This window comes from Simochromis diagramma, unplaced genomic scaffold (genome assembly GCF_900408965.1).
Source record: "Simochromis diagramma unplaced genomic scaffold, fSimDia1.1 OVJJ01000344.1, whole genome shotgun sequence".
NCBI lineage: Eukaryota > Metazoa > Chordata > Actinopteri > Cichliformes > Cichlidae > Simochromis > Simochromis diagramma.
In genome coordinates this window covers 6,855,718-6,872,080 of record NW_024387375.1, presented here as the reverse complement: position 1 = coordinate 6,872,080, position 16,363 = coordinate 6,855,718, and the positions used below count along the sequence as shown (strand labels likewise).

General features: G+C 39.8%; 1 protein-coding gene across 3 annotated transcripts in view; it reads left to right on the top strand.

The window, feature by feature from the left end:
• Positions 1-787: 787 nt before the first annotated feature.
• The window catches only part of sik2b (salt-inducible kinase 2b), a 51,513-nt gene continuing 35,937 nt past the window's right edge, over positions 788-16,363 (top strand). Inside the window, exons 1-3 of one of the 3 annotated variants that reach the window (XM_040009129.1) lie at positions 788-1,336; positions 4,871-4,987; positions 10,636-10,699. In XM_040009129.1, coding sequence (XP_039865063.1) covers positions 1,199-1,336; positions 4,871-4,987; positions 10,636-10,699 — 319 coding nt within the window. In that variant the 5' untranslated portion in view covers positions 788-1,198. Of the gene's footprint in view, positions 1,337-4,870; positions 4,988-10,635; positions 10,700-16,363 lie in introns of those variants that run through there. The other 2 variants (XM_040009130.1, XM_040009131.1) reach the window with 2 other exon arrangements.

Genomic DNA, 16,363 nt, shown 5'->3' with positions numbered 1-16,363 from the left:
GCTGCAATTCCGACATGAAGATTGCTTCTTTTTCTGATGTGTAGTTAAGATATTTTGGCTGCATTCTTTGTTTAATAATAATATAGATATACTAGTGGGATCTGCTTGAAAGCTGCTTGAAAGCATGGAGCGTAATCAGTCAAGCACTGAGGAAAAGGAAAATATGGAGCCTCGCTTCAGTTTTCTACTTTTGCCAACAGATGGTGCTGTCATGTAGCTGACAAAAGTTTCTTTGTGGCTGATAAAATGTCTGATTTTATATGGAGCTCTGCATATTCCATTATGTAATGTTATAGATTAGAAATGCACGTTGCATAGCTGGATTAATCAGCTATATATATATATATATATATATATATATATATATATATATATATATATAGATAGATAGATAGATAGATAGATAGATAGATAGATAGATAGATAGATAGAAGCACAACTAGCTGTTTGTTTGTTTTTTTTGCTTCTTAAATTTTTTTTTTTTTTTTACTTTTTTTTTGCAGACCCCACTCTGGAGGCTTTCAGGCCGGTTCAGACCGCTTTTAGCCCCTGTCTCCCTCTGCATTTTTCACTCGCAGCCGACAAAAGCTTATTAAACACCTGCAGGGCAAAAACTTCAAAGTTACCTATGCGTGCAATCAAGAAGGGCAGGCGAGCAAACAGATTTCAGAATAGCAATTTTACCGGTTGACGTAAGAGGTGGGTCTGGTTGTCCTGGCAACCAATTGGCACTGAAGTGTGGAGCGGCTCGGTGGCCCCGCCCCCTGTACAAATACCCCTATGGCTTTGACGTCAATACACGTCAACCGGAGAACATGATGCCTCTTTGCAAGTCAACTCGTGTGCTCTGTCGCTGATAGAGGCGCCTCAAGCTGAAATATTATAGCTCTATTGTACTGAAGAACGTGGTGTGACAGCCCGCGGGCTCAGCAAATGGCCAGCTTCGTATCGCCACACTAGCGGACAGGGTCGCCACAGTGGCGTTCAGGCGGCCGAGGGCGACACAGAAATCAACTTTGTGTATTTTAATGGACACGCTTCGAGCGGCGGCGGCGGCAGCAGCGGCGGTGGCGGGCGGTTTGTTTTCCTTTCGTCTTTATCTCGAGCTGCTCAAGTAAGCCCCAGTCTGCCCCTCGTGTGTCCCTGCACGTCTGGCTGCCTCCTACTCTTCCACTCAACAGTCCCGTTTTAGAACAGCATGGTCATGGCTGACAGTGTCCAAAAACCGCTGATCCGGGGTCCGGTCCGAGTGGGCTTCTACGACATCGAGCGCACTTTAGGAAAGGGCAATTTCGCTGTGGTGAAGTTGGCCCGACACCGCATAACCAAGACGGAGGTGAGTGTGTGAGCAAACTAGTTAGCCCGAAAGCTAACTTATGCTACTGTTTTAGCGGAGTTATATAACTTTTATGCACAAGTTGACACCCCTAGATAGCGAAATGCTCTCCAGCACCGTGCACTAAATAGCATCTTTGGATCACATAACTACCGGCCACTTGGACTGCTCCGGTTCGAGCAACAGCTGGTGTGCCTGAAAGCTTGCAGGTACAGGAGCAGTGAATGACTGCACGTTCACCCCTCTCAGCTGACATCACTGCCAGTAAAAAATAAAAAATAAAAAAAGGTCTGACCACTAGCGCTGCTGGGAAACACAAACTGCAAACATGCACGCTTGATTATTATTTTTATTTATTTGTTTTTCTGCACATGCATCCGTTGGGTTAATGACCCAGACGGTAGCCACAGTACCTACTCAAGAGTGGTTGGTTCCGTATCTGGGGCATGCAGCATGGGTCGGTGGTCCCCTTATGTAATTCAAGTAATGATGTGATTTTTTTTTTTTTAGTTGTTTCTTATCCCAGCACTGCTCAGAGCTTTGTGATGAGCAGGGTATGTCATGTCAGATATGCTGTAATTGGAAAGCAAAGTATTTTGCATGCAGACACTGCTTTTTAGGGGGGTGGGGGGTCGAGGGTCTTAACTAAGCTTGGAGTGATATTACAAACATTGCACACTCTTAGGTAATGCAGCATGAGAGCAGAGGGAACAGGGCTCGGGGTTTGTGTGAGTGTACTTCTGGTTTTATGTCAGCTTTGTGCAGAAGGGCCCTTTCTCAACCAGTACCACGGAGTGCCACGACTTTCTGCTGTAATGACAGAGACACAAGGAATTTGCTGTAAAGAGTGTTCAGTGAGAAAAAGATAAGGGGCAAAGAAAAAAATAAATAAATAAAAGCTGTATTGTGTAAGACAGTGATAAGACTGGAGAGTTGCTGCACACTTTGATCTCTGGAGCCTCCAACTGATTACACCATACAGAGAAAAAAAAACAGATTTACATCATCCAGGCGAGACCCTTGGTAGGTTTAATGAATAACAAGGCAACAAAATGGCTCTGTAGACTCTTATCTTGTTACTCTGGTTATTAAAGCACGCAAAGTGGCACAGCATTAGTCTAGCCAGGTAATCTGCACCGTGTAACATTAACAGCTCTGTGAATGCAGGTTTTAATTTCAGGCAAACGTTACACCAGGTGATTTCAGTAAGCGACTACACCTCTCCCTGAGCTGGAGTGGTATTAAAGATGAATGAAAACATGGGTTGTTTTTTAGGCTGGGTTTGGTAGAGGTCACTCAGTGATGGTCAGTATGGAGAACAAATGCAGCTGCCTAGCTCTGGCAGTGGGCCTGGCACTGTTGGTTTTTTAATTTTTTTTTTATTTTACAGCAGCCAAGGTCGGCTGGAGTGGCAGGCTATTAACTTATGTGATGCCATCTGCCTTGAGAATTTGCCCGGGCACAAGTGATATTAACATAGTGTAAAGAAAACCAGTGTACTGACACATGAAACAGCAGATGTTGTGTTACGATGTGAATGTGTGGGCATATTCCCGGACAGGTTTATCTCTGTGTAAATAACCTACTCTTTCTGTGCGTGGCCCCTGCATGTGATACTGACCCATTCATCCCAGTAAGTACATATTGCAGCTTGTGGCTTTACATACTGTTGAGCCATTCCCTTCTGGTCTTGTGTGTCAGCTCAGCAAGTTGTACATCTATCCATATCTGATTATAGCGTCATCATGTCTTTCTGCTTTCATTGTATGAGCTAAATTCACCTCTAACTCATTGTCCTCCAGTGACCTTGTGCCAGCACAGTTCACGAGAAGTCTTGTGTGCTGTGTGTGGGTTTAGTTTTGTTGACAATGTAATCAGGTAGCACAGATCTTTTCATGTTAGGTGCTCTGTTGTCCCTCTGTAGCAGAACAAAGATTTTGAATCTCATGCCCGAAGGGTCTGCACAGGTAGCTGGAGTGCCATTAAAAGATTTCGATTTAATCCTGAATTGAACGCCTGCCTGTATGTAGCTAGGGAGATGATAATGGAAAGTGTTAAACCTATCAAAATACCCATTGCTGCTCATCTGTAAGTCCAAACTGTTAATATGTTAAAGGCAGGTCAATAAGTTACAGATCTGTCGTTAAAATTAAAAGCAAGGATGCATTACATTTCCTTGACTTACTTGAATAATACCACTTCACTGACACAGTGGGCTTGAACCCAAAAACAAAATATGCAGTGCGCCGTGATAGTCGATCACTGCAACTTTCCTGATGAAAAATTTAGTAATGTGAAAAGAATCTGCTGTTTATATGATCGTCACGCTGCAGACAAAATGCCTGTGATAAGTGCCCGGATGAAAATCCAGTGTCAGACAGTATTATTTTGGAATCAGATAAATCCTCAAACCACATGGCTCTGTAACCCAACTTGCCTTTCTAAGATAGTACCCTATAGTCTGTGCTGCCACATTCTTGTTTTGTCTAAGCAGCTCCAGAAGTCAAATTTATTCAGTTTTATATCATGGAAGAAAAGGAAAAATGTTAAATATTCACGTTTCTGAAGCAGTAACTAGATGCTTTTTAGAGATAATTGCTTAAAAGGAACTTGAATAAATAGCCACTATTTTGGTAGCTGATTAGGGCTACTAAAAATCTTAAAAAAAAATTAAAAAAAAATTAAAAAGCAAAAGTTATATTCCTGTATTTCTTGTTTTGATTTTTATTTGAATTTCCCAGAAAGTCAAAATTCAGACTTTTTCCCCCACTCAGAATTAAGAATTTCTTTTTTGCCCTCATAATTCTGTGTGTGGGTGGGTAAATTTAAAAAAAAAAAAAAAAATCAAAGTCTAATAAATTCTTTGAAAATCTAAATTCTGACTCAGAATTCTAAATAAAACATTTAAATCTAAAAACTTGATGTTTCAGCTCAGTGCTTTAAAATCCTGCCCTCAGGTGAGTTTTCTAGCTCAGTCTAACGGTGGTGTGATTGCCGGGGTCCCCTGTTGTTTACTCGTTCAGCTTCGCTCACAGATGCTTGGAGCACTTCTGATGAAATGCTGTTTATGAGACAATCTAAAGATGAGATGTTAATGTTGCTCTGCTACTTCCCGGCCAATGTTAATCAAAGCCAAGCGTGTTGGAAGTTTTGCGTGTGTGATTTACACTTGTTCGTGTCATTGTGGCCGTGTGTATATCCAGTAAAGCAGGTGGTTGCATCAGTGGGATCTCAGATGTAATATTTCATTATTTGAAGGCTGTTTGCGGAGGTTTCGGTACAAGCCGTATTTATCTCACGAACAGTTTTCTTATTTCCACAAAAAAAAAGCACAAAGAAACCCCGAAGAGGAGCAGACTGTCCGCCTTTGTTGCTTAGAGAACATTAAATTCCTGTCTGCACTAGTGTTTGCGTAAATCTGGGGAGCTCCTTGTCATTGTCCATCAAACTCTGATGAGCTTTAACAATGTCTCCGTTGTGTGTTATTAAGAAACTGATTGTTTACAGTTGTGTTGTTGATGCTTGATTCTGCAGGTGGCCATTAAGATCATCGACAAGACCCAGCTGGATGCCGTCAACCTGGAGAAGATCTACAGAGAAGTGCAGATCATGAAAATGCTGGACCACCCCCACATTATTAAGCTCTACCAGGTGAGTCTCTGGCTTCATTGTGTGCAGTGCAGCATCTTTTGAGTGCCAGATGGGGACTAAACGATTAATCTTTTTCGATGTGCTGATTTCATCTTTCTACTTTGATTTGGACTACAGCATGGCATGATTTTTTTTTTCTAGTCTCTGGTGCATTTTATGTCTCTCCCAAAAGGAAATATTTGTTAATTGTTATTCCCCTGTGTTGCAATGCTGTGAAGATAAGTAGTCTAGTGTCATTTTTTTTTTTTTTTTTTTAAACTTAGCGTTTGTCTCCCACTTGACAAGCCTTGATCAAGAGTTTTTCCAGAGATTTATTTCTGTCTTGAGTGCTTAGATCTGACTTTTTCTTTAACCCATCCAATCCCAATCTCTTGCGATTTGTCACAGACACTGTAGAGGTGATGTTGGAAGAATGCCCAGAGTACTGCATATATTTAAACAGGAATTTAACAATTTACGAAAAGTTTGTCGGAACTTATTAAAAGCGTCATCACACAGGCCCAAATTAACACATGCTGCTAGAGTGTTTTCTAATGTAAACTGCTGTAATGGGTGCTCTGGCTTAGTCTTTATCATCAATCAGCCCTAACTGTGCAAACAGTCTCACAAAAAAGACAGAAAAAGAACATCATGGGTCAATATTTGTGGTTGGGAAACAATGTTTTCGGGTGAGTAAGGATAACATGCTTCAGAGTGTGGAGTAATTTGTTGAAAATGTACATTGATGAGGACATTATGAGTCATTTTTCTTTCACCCAGAAAAGTTTTCCGGAGCCTGTTGATATTACTTTCGTCTTTTGAATGAATACGTGCACTTTTCCACGTCTCCAGTCAAAGTTTATCTTTGTGAAGGCAGGGGCGAGATTGTAATGTGTAACATGCAGTGACTGTGTGGACCCAAAGTAACAGCTGTTGAAGGGCCCAAGAATTTGCAAGGAGACATTTATGTGGAGGAGAACTTGCTGTTGTAGTAGCAGCAGCAGTAGTAATAGTAGTGTGAAAACGCAGGAGCAGTCCAGGTCATTTTCTAATGCATAAGCACACAACTGTGGCCTAGCAGAACCTGCCATTGCAGTTAAAGATATGAGTGCATAGTTAATGACTGACTGGCTCTCTGCACTTATTTCATCTCTGTATGTGTTGCACACTGTATGAAGATACCAGCGGTAGAAATTTAACAAATTATTTTTGGATTCATCATATGTGACGTGTGTTTTTAAAATGAGTTGTAACTGACTGCTCAACTCCAGCACGAGTCACCGTGTCAGTTTGTATTTGCTAAAACAAACTGAAACCACAAATGTTGTCAGACCTTGATTCACCATCTGGCAACAGCTTTATTTTTCAGCATGCACTGCCAGTGCAGTAAAAGCATACCTGGATTTAAAAAACACAAAACACACACACACTTTGTAGTGCTATCATTCATAGATTGACCTCCCCATAGAATTGTGCGGCACATGAATGTCCTTCAAGAAGCCTGGAGAACTATTCCCAAAGACTACTTAAAGAAATTACAAGAAGGTTTGCCTAAGAGTTCAGGCTGTGTTGAAGAATAAAAAGGATTTTACTTCCAGCTTCAAGCTTGCCTTGTGTACTGTTTTTATTTACGTTTGCACATATTCTTAAATTTTGTGCGCACCATCAGCAAACAATGCCAGTTTGGTGTTTTCTTTTGTTTTTTAATTTGCAGTAAAATGTCTCTTTGCCTTGAGCTGAGATTGTTTTCAGATGAAGTACGTTTCAGTGGTTTCTTCACCAAGTTGATTTTTGGATGTTATCATGAGCACAAACCATTAAATAGACAAGAATGCTGAAGAACATGAACTTTTTTTCTTCCCCTTCTGCAGACAGAGGAGCCAGTATGTTATACTTCAGTGTTATACTGGTTTACATCTGAATGCACGAGACACAGTCCAGAGTTTGGTAATTGGACATTTAAAGGTGAACTCTGGTATTGCTCCTTTCCCCACAGGTTTTCTCGTCTGAAGACATCCTGACATGTTGCAGTAGAAAATCACTGGGTACATAAGGAAAATAAATGTTGGCTATGTTCCCTTCAGAGTTGGAGTTCTGGTGTTGTGCGTGTGGTTCGTTGTCAACCTGTCATGAGATACTGGGATGCTTGAATAGATTATTGCTGCTGTTAATGTTATTATTAAGAGCTTTATTTCTCTTTTCTCCTATGGAAAGTCAAAAAGTATGTTGTTGAACAAGTATATTTCACTTGTACACACTTTTTTTTTTCTTCTTCTTTTTGATCACATGCTGCTAATTGGGGTGAATGTGATTTTATTTTAAATGTGGTAATATTAATGTTTTTAATTCATTATTACTATTAAACCAGAGCACATTATTAGCAGTATGAGCATATATTGAAAATATTTCAGGGAAATAAATCCTGCATCTAAATTCCCCATGTGCCACCTGGGCACTTTTACAGCATTCAGATAAATTTAGTCAACTCACAAAATAGTGTTTTCTAAAGTGAACGACCGTGATTGTTGGACTCTCTTGGCGTTTTAGACAGCCGAAGGTAAACTCATTTCACATAGTTACCATGATGGCCGCTGCTTTTCACAAAATAACCCTAACCACTGATAACTCAACAGTTTTGGTGATTCAGTTGTATTACATAAGCCTTTGGGTCCTGTTACATTTACTGTGTAGGAAAAGTAAATGAGCGTTCATTATCATTACACAACCATCTGGCATTGTTCCAGCTTTCTGTTGAGTTATTTTGGTGCGTATCATTATTTCCAGCAGCCTAACCATCCAATCAGCGCCGGTCAATTAGTGATTTCCTTTCCAATCTCATAAACTAGGATTGGCTCTGTGGCCCAGAGGAAAGCTGCTGCCGATGAAGGCGCACAAAGATGCAGGACAGCGGATCCGGACTCTTGTTTTTCATGTGTCGTGTAGCCTTTTCTTGTATTGGCCCCTGACCTGACTTCCAAACTTTTTTTTTTTTGTCCATCTTTTAATCCTCTGGCTGTTTTTAGGGCTTCAGCTCTCTGCTTTCGCTCTTATTCCAGTCGATGTTATTTATTGAAAGAGGTTTTGTTATATTGAGAGTAATGCCAGTACAATGTGAGTGCTTCATTTGAATATGAGTCATACTAAAGAAAAATGCTTGAATCCATTAAGGATAGTATTGGATTGACCCTGACCCCATGTCAGTACACCGAACACTGCAATCAATGGTTGGTGTGAAAACCCATTCAGTTCATTACATTTAAAGCTATAAATCACTATTTCACAGTGCTTTTATTAAAACAATATACTGTAATGTGATTAATACTAGAGTGGTAGCAGCTGCAATTATTATGGTATTTATTTATTGGGGAGGGTTCCTATCTAACTGCAGTTAGAGGTAACAGCTTACCGTATGCAAGCCAAACATCTTTAGTTTTTTGGTTTTGTCAACTAAACTTTTTATTTTCATACTAAAATAATTTTTTAAACTTCAGTTTCCCCCAAAACTACAATAAGTTTTTACTGAAACTGCTGGAAATAAAGTGCTCTTCCACTGGAAAGATGTACAGATGATTAGTTGAAAATGACTTTCTGCACACCCACCTTTACCTGACACATTTTACCTTACCAAACAAAAGCATGTGCAACACAGTTATATGACCAAAAAAACTTAATTTTCCAATGTGTTGATTACTTCACCAGATAACAGGATATCAGACTTTTTTTCAGTCAGTGCTATTATTTTCCTAATAACTGCTTTATTCCTTTGCTTATAACAAGCCTCCTGTCTTGTCACAGAGGTTTAGCTACTTACTGGCTTTGTTAGCTTCTTTAAGCTAACAATCTTCTGAAGGTGACTGAAGTGTCTAATTAGATTGATTGTTAGGTTTTCCACATGTTGGTGAACTTGTCTTCACGAGCACGCATGAAAAGGTCCAGCTCATCATCAAGCATAAGTGAAGCTGACCAGCCGATCACCGAGTCCCGAGTCTAGGATGTTGAAAATCAGCAGATTCATGTCATTGTCAGGTCAATAAGTCCCTTAATTAAAGAGCACCTCTAATTTCCTCTGTTATCACAGTCTGATACTTAAAGTAGATGGTATCTAAAATAATGTTTAATAGATCTTCAAGCGTGAAGTTATCTCAAAGGACAGCCAAAGCAGCCTACAAGCACTAACACACAGTGCATTTCCATTTATTGGTTTTTAAAATTCAAACTATGACATTTTTCAGAATTTACTGCATGTCATCAAACTTCTCAAGCAGGACTGGCTATATCAAACCCCTGTAATTTTGTTTGTCATGAATTATTCATTGTCTTGTTTACTTACTTTGATCAGAAAGTCCTGATGATGAAAATTGCCTTGCTTTTTATTATTTCCACCACTTAGACTGTGATTGTTGTGCTTGTGATAGTTTTATTTGTTTGTTTGTTTTTGTCACAGGTGTCAAAAATCATTCCCTGCAGTTGCACAAGAGCATCACTCTTGTTCACTAATGTGCATTACCTCTAAAATTAAAGTATAATAATAATAAACTGTTGATTTTTATCACATGGCAATGTTGGCACTTCTTGCAGATGTTGCCCAAAACATCTGCTGCATCTGTCTGCCCTTAGCTCTGCTGCCTTCCCGGATGTATGAACTTTAGAAAATGACCAACAATATAGGAAGGTAGCAATCCCGTGTTTGTGTTATTCATGCACAGGAGAAGCTGTGAGATCAGCCACAGAATAAAAACTGCTCTCTCCCATAGTGGGCATTTTATCTTGTCAAACACGGGTGATTTAATATCATTAATAATGACTACATCTACTCAGGTGGGGCCAGTGCCAGGGCCCCACTACTCTCCATGCTGGTTTACTGGCACGCCGACATGAAACAGAGCCATCGTTAATACTATTAGTTACACCTGTGCTTTTCCTGCTGCGCCAGGTCAAAATGTCTGTTGTGAAAAGGTTTATTTTCCATTAGATGCTGTATTGGCTCTCAACAGAGTACCAATACTCAGATTTAATTCATCAATCGGTTGTAAACAGAGGACAGAGAATGTGTTTGTTACAAAACGAAGACCAACCAAAAAAAGAGGAAGAAAAAGGCTTTAATTTCCTAAATCCATGAATCGGTCAGTGTAACAGATGGAAAATTGATCATAAACAATGAGCGTGGGATTTCTAGTGTGAATGTCTGGCTCGCTGTGTCTGATTCATCCTCTTCTCTGCATCTGACTCTCCCCTCCGCATTTAATTCTATTCATCTCCTGAGTGTTTCTGCTTCTAAATCGGTTCTCCTCCTCCTACACAACACGGCACCGGGTGAGGATGGAAAGGCTTTAAGTACCATTCAGATATACTCAACAACACCAACCGTCCACCTCCATTCTTTTACATGGTTGCCATATTTAGACCCGTGCCATTCATGCATTTAGTTTTTCTCACGATTTTACGAACGCCAGACACTGCAGTTTAAACACACATTGAGCCCTGTAGTCAATTGTGTGATATTTCTGGTTATTTTTATCTTTTGGGGGTTTTTTAACTACTACTACTACTTCTTCTTCTTTCTTTTTATTTTATCTTTTTTAATTTATTTTTACTTAATCTAATTCTTTTTGTGTGTCTCTTTTCCCCCACCCCCTCGGCCCTGTTCCTTCATCCTCTCCCTCTCTCAGGTGATGGAGACGAAGAACATGCTTTATTTAGTCACGGAGTATGCCAAGAGTGGGGAGATCTTTGGTGAGTGATCTTTTCAAGTATACGATCAGTCTGCCCATTGCTATTTGCGTTCTTCCCATATCAACTGAAAAAAAAATTTACTCTGTTGCGTCAGTAAGGTTTTTGACAAACAAGGAAGTATCAAAGTCTTGTTGAGCTTGAGTTGCTATTACGGTTATCCCAGCCTCAATCTCAAAGGTCATATGATTGATGCAAATCTGACACGAGTATCCTGTGACCCTTGTCATGTGCTGCTGGTAATTGTTGCAGTAAATGTGCTGACATTTCTTTCCTGCTGTATAAAATGACGTCACCCCAGGCCTGTAAAAGCTGCCGGAGGGCAGCCTCAAAGGGGAATAAGTTCGATTTATTACTATCTGTACTGCAGAATCGCCCACACTGGACTGGTTTACTGCTCAAATGTTGAGATAATGCATGTCAAGGAGATAAGATTCCTTTCTTTGTCCTGGCAAGCAACATGTCATTCCTCCTCTTTCATTAAGATGGTACTTAGATTAATTTTCAATGCTCCCTTTGTTCAACTCCCGTAGGATGTTTAAGAGCATTTGTCATATACTTGTACAGGTACAAGAATGGTTTCAATTTATTTTCTTTTTTCCTTTATTTTGTTTTTTTGCACCATACAAATAGTAATATACCAGAAACCAAGGAGGTTTTATAGGCGAATCTTCCTTTCAGAATCTGTAAGTCAGAGTGAGTCCTTGCAGCTAGTTTTGTGCAACCAAGTTTCCAAAATCCAAAGAGAATTATTTTACTATCACTGAGAGGAAAAAAAAAAGTTGCAAAGGTTCACATTAAAATCCTTTTTGTTTTCTGTTGATCAGCAGATTTATTTACCTAACTGCTGCAACTGCATTAAAGTTTCCTCTTACAAAACAGATCGGTGCACAATTTTAGAAGCTAAAGCTGTAACCAGACTTAATACGCTGTTCTTGATCTTTCAGACGAGCAACAGTCGTAAATTTAGCTTTCACTTAAAATGTGGCTGTGCCTGACTGGATGATTGTGGTTTGCAGCTTTGTTTAAAACTGCATAGTGAGTAAAATAAAGTTAATTTTAGACCAAATAACAGAAAAACTCAAAGTTATTTCAGAATGACTCAGCATTGTGCTTCTTCCACCTAGCTTGAAATTCTTTGGAATTGCTGATCCTGAAATAGCTGTTGGCCAAAAGACCAAAAACCAAACGTACAGAGATTTCTTCATTTACTCGTCAGATGAATGGTGAACAATTCGGATTTCTAAGTCTGAAAGAAAACCAGAAGGCTTGAATGTGAAGGCTAGATAGATTAGGAATGTGCCAATCAAAAAGTTTGTTTCCTGCTGTCATGGTCTTGGATATCTGCCCACACTGACCTGATCGTGGTCTTATATTAATAGGCTGAGGAAGAATCTTTCTTTCATGACAAGCTGTTTTGTCATTTCTTCAAGTAGTCTTCATAAATAGTTTTCCAGGCTTCTTGAAAGTTATTCAAAGCTCTTCTTCGATGTTGGCTGCCTTTTGTTCCATTGTCTGTCAAGATGATCCCCCACTGCTCCAATAATGTTGAGGTCTGGGCTCTGGGGAGGCCAATCCATGACTGTTGGTGTTCCATTATGTGTTTTTTCTGTCCAGGTATGCTTTTACTGCATTGACACTGGGTTGGGGATCATTTTCATGTTGAAAAATGAAGCTGTTGCCCACTTTCCACATGGGATTGCATGGTGGATCAAAACCTATTGGTACCTTTCTCCATTCATAAGTCAATCTGTTTTAACAAGATTCGACTGGCTGAAATGGAGCCCTAAACCATGACAGAGCCTCCACCTTGTTTTACAGATTGCTGTAGACACTGTTGTTGTACCTTTCTCATCACCTCCTGTGTCAGTTTTAACCAAAGGTTTCACATTTGGATTCATCACTCCATAACACCTGTTGCCACTATTTATTTAAAAAAAAAAAAAGATCAGTCCTATTCTGGAGTAATTTGACACTCTTCCAGTGAAACCACTTCTCATGAGATTTTTGTAAACAGTAGATGGATCTGGCACTTGATCCATCTACATCTCTCATGTCCTGTGTCAGGTCTTTGTTGGATATGTTTTTTTTTTCTCAAGGACATGACATGGCAAATGCTGGTCATCTGCTATAGATGGTTCATTAAGTTATCAGTTTATTTTAGGTTTGCCACTTCTTTAGTCCTCTACTTGTCCAGTTTCCACAAATGTTTTTAAGGTCACACTGCACACCATGCTGAGATATGCTAAGTGTTCAGCTAACAGCTCTTTGGAAATCACCTTGTTGGTACAAAATTACTATATTATGTCTGACAAAATATGTTATCGTTGACATTTTTCATACATTTAACTAATGAAATTGGAATAAATCCAGTTTTTAGGGTTTTTTTGCAACAGGCTGTGCCTAAATATGCAAAATATAAGGAAATGTATTTTGCAAATAAAGAAAGCTAAATGTTTTGCTGTTAGCTTCCTTCATGCTGTCTTAGCTCTCCAACCAGCAACCAGTGCACTGCTGCTTATATGCGGCGCACTGAAAACAAACAACTACAGAGACCAACTAGTATGTAGGTTTATATTTGGCATTTAATGTCTGAATCTAGAAGATACAAAAAATGTTTTTTAATGTGAGTTTATTAAATTATTCTCTGTTTTTGTCAGAATCACAAACAAAATACACTGGTGCTGGAAAGGACAGACAAGTCAGAACATATCGAAAATAGTACAGGAAGATAAGAAGTTATCTCAGTCGGCCATAGCACCACACGCGCTATATCGCTGCACAACACACACACTCAGTTTGTACACTTTGTACAGACTACAATCTTCAATCCAGGTTGCTGGACACAAGCCCATAGGCATTTCAGTTTGTTGCATTAATTTATGGATTTTTAATATTTAGGTAAATATAACGAAAATAGTCTTTTTAAAGGATTCTGGAAAAATTCAAATTCAGAAAAAATAATGTAATAAAAGTAATTATGAAGAAGTAGAATTATGAACACAAGTGTAGGCCTGTCTAATGTGGATAACCTGTAAGTGGCTCATGATCCAGATAGATTAATGGCCTCACCTGTTAGACGGTCTGAGAATGGTTGCACTTAGCCTGCTTCCAGACACGGGAATTGATAGGATTAGTCAAGTAGCAGTCAGTAGCCTATGATAAGCTTAATAGTCATGTCTTATGTGTGAGTGTATGTTGTTGTTTTGTTTATTGTTTTAGTGTCTTTGTAATTCAAAGAGCAGACCAGTGTTCCACTTGTGATGTTGACTCAGCAGCAACAACTACTGCCTCTGTGACCTAGAGAGAGCGGGGAAGCAGACCCAGAAAAACATGAATGAAACGAGTGTGGTTTAAAAACAAGAAGGAAGTACAGAAATGTACAGCAATAAGGATGGAGAGGCTCACATGGTGTTGCAACTAAAACTTGTAATTTGAGCAAACGGCAGTTTCTGCTAAGAGAGTTAAAGGGCGTAGCAACAGGAATTATTCAATTTCAAAAGGCTTTTTAAGCCAAAAGACTTTATTTTTTTTCTTTAAGTAATGGGCATACAGTAGAAGCTTGCAGCAAATTTAAACTACATGGCTAAATATAAAAATTTTACATAAAATCATACAATGCTCATATGGAGATATGCTATGTGTTCCCCTCTAGACACACAGAATTTTCGATACGGTAGTCAGACTCGTCCCATACTGGAGCGACTGCTGTTGTTTCAAATAAGAACTTAATCTTATGTACAACTCATTTGAGCCAAAAGCTTTGAGCATTGAGAGCAGTCTGAATCCAGTTTCCCGTAGGTTTTTCCACTTATGGCTCTGTTAGATGCTTGCTGTTCAAGCCTCATGTTTTCAAACCGCATGACTGTCGATCAGAGGGAAGCCGGCCTCAAAGAAGGGTGGACTCTAAAAGCATAATAGGTTAATTTTAAGCTAGGGTAGGCAATTAATTTGTTCAAGGAGCCACAGGAGAAACTGGGACTGTTGTTGAAGATCGTACCAATAAACTGAACTCAGTTTATTTCAATATTAATTTTATCAGTTTATAAACTGCTGCTGGTAGGAGTACATGTTACAATTAGGTCTATAATGTGGCCTAATTGCCCACCCCTGTTTTAAGCACCCTTCTGTGTGCAGCTACTCAAAATAATAGCAGTACAAATAATAATTGCTTGCATTTCAATAATTTAGTTTCTTTTAAATATGAATCAGGAGCCAGGAAACTGTTAGGCTTGCTTAGCAGAAAGACTGAGAAATGACTAATGTGGCATAAAATCTTGCGGTTATAAATAAATTGTTTTAAAAGCGTTGGTATGGGTGGGTGCTTTTGGACACAGTCGACCTAGCCGGTTTTCTCTAGTTTCCTTCTATTAGTATTATTATTTTTATCGTCTAATTGTGTCCTGGCTGTAGAGAGTGGTGTCAGCTTAATCATCCAGCTATGAGCAAGAGTTTGTGCAATTCCCAAAATGTCAACCTATCCCTTTAAATAACCGATCACGATGATGGGTCAGCCTCATTTTCTGTAATCCATAGATGTTCTCATGGATCATCTCTGGGTATTATAAAACCTTTGTGTCCTGATTCCTCAGACCCCTCTGCCCTGATTGCACAATGTAATGTAGTTATGTAAGACATTTATATGTCATCATCAGCCGCAGCAATAACAGCTTTGACTCAGCCAGGCAGACAACAACTGGTATCTGCAGCACTAGACTAGTATTACAGTATTCAATCTCGTGAAATTGAACAATCATTTCAGATTTCCAAATACACTTTGTGGAGGTGGATCAAGTCATGATGCACTCAGACAAATGGATAAGCTGCCAAGCCAGATCTCCAGTCTCTTCCTCCACAATCGCCCTCCAGAGAGTTGCCTCCGCTTTGCTGACATGATGAGTATCTCAGGTCTGTTCCTGGCCATAGGTTATAAAGAGCGGAATTTGTGAAGTTGTAGTGTAGTGCATGCCGTTACAGCCAGTCAGTGAAACGAAGGATGAGCCTGCAGTTCTGTCTTCAGACCAAATAGTAAATGGTGCTGTGGCAGAGCAGGAGGGGGTAGCATGTTTGTGTCTGGAGCCGCAAAGACAAAGAAGCGGATCTGGGTTTGGCACCAAGAGGCGGAGAGTGATGGGTTCATTCTTGCAAAAGGGTGGGTGGGCACAGCATAGGCATCGATGCCAGCTCGCTGATGTGCTTTGTGTCTGTCTGTCAGTCAGTCAGTCTGCTGCTCCACAGTCTGCCTCGACACCACAGGATGGATCAAACCTGGAAATTGGGTCAACCACAAATAAAGCAGAGTTGCAGAGAGCAGAAGCAGTAAGGGAGAGGAGGCAGAAGAGAATGGAGGCGAGAGCAGGGGACATCCATTTGAATTTGGAAGGTGGTGAGGAAATGTAGGGCATGCATATTTAAGAAAGCACTGCTGGAGAGAGGGGAGTATAATAGCTGGCAGTGAGTAAAATCACTCATGCAGATCTCTGTCTGGGTGTTGGGAAGGGAATGAGATACAGAGTGTGTTGACTTCAAAGGAGTACTCAAGCTATTTTTGAAAAACAGTTACTTAGACTGTCAATTTCAATTTTCCCGTGAGCCATCCTTCATATTGCTTGGTCACTTTTCAGCAGATCTGTCAGCCATCAGAAGCTTGGACTTCAGTGACATCAA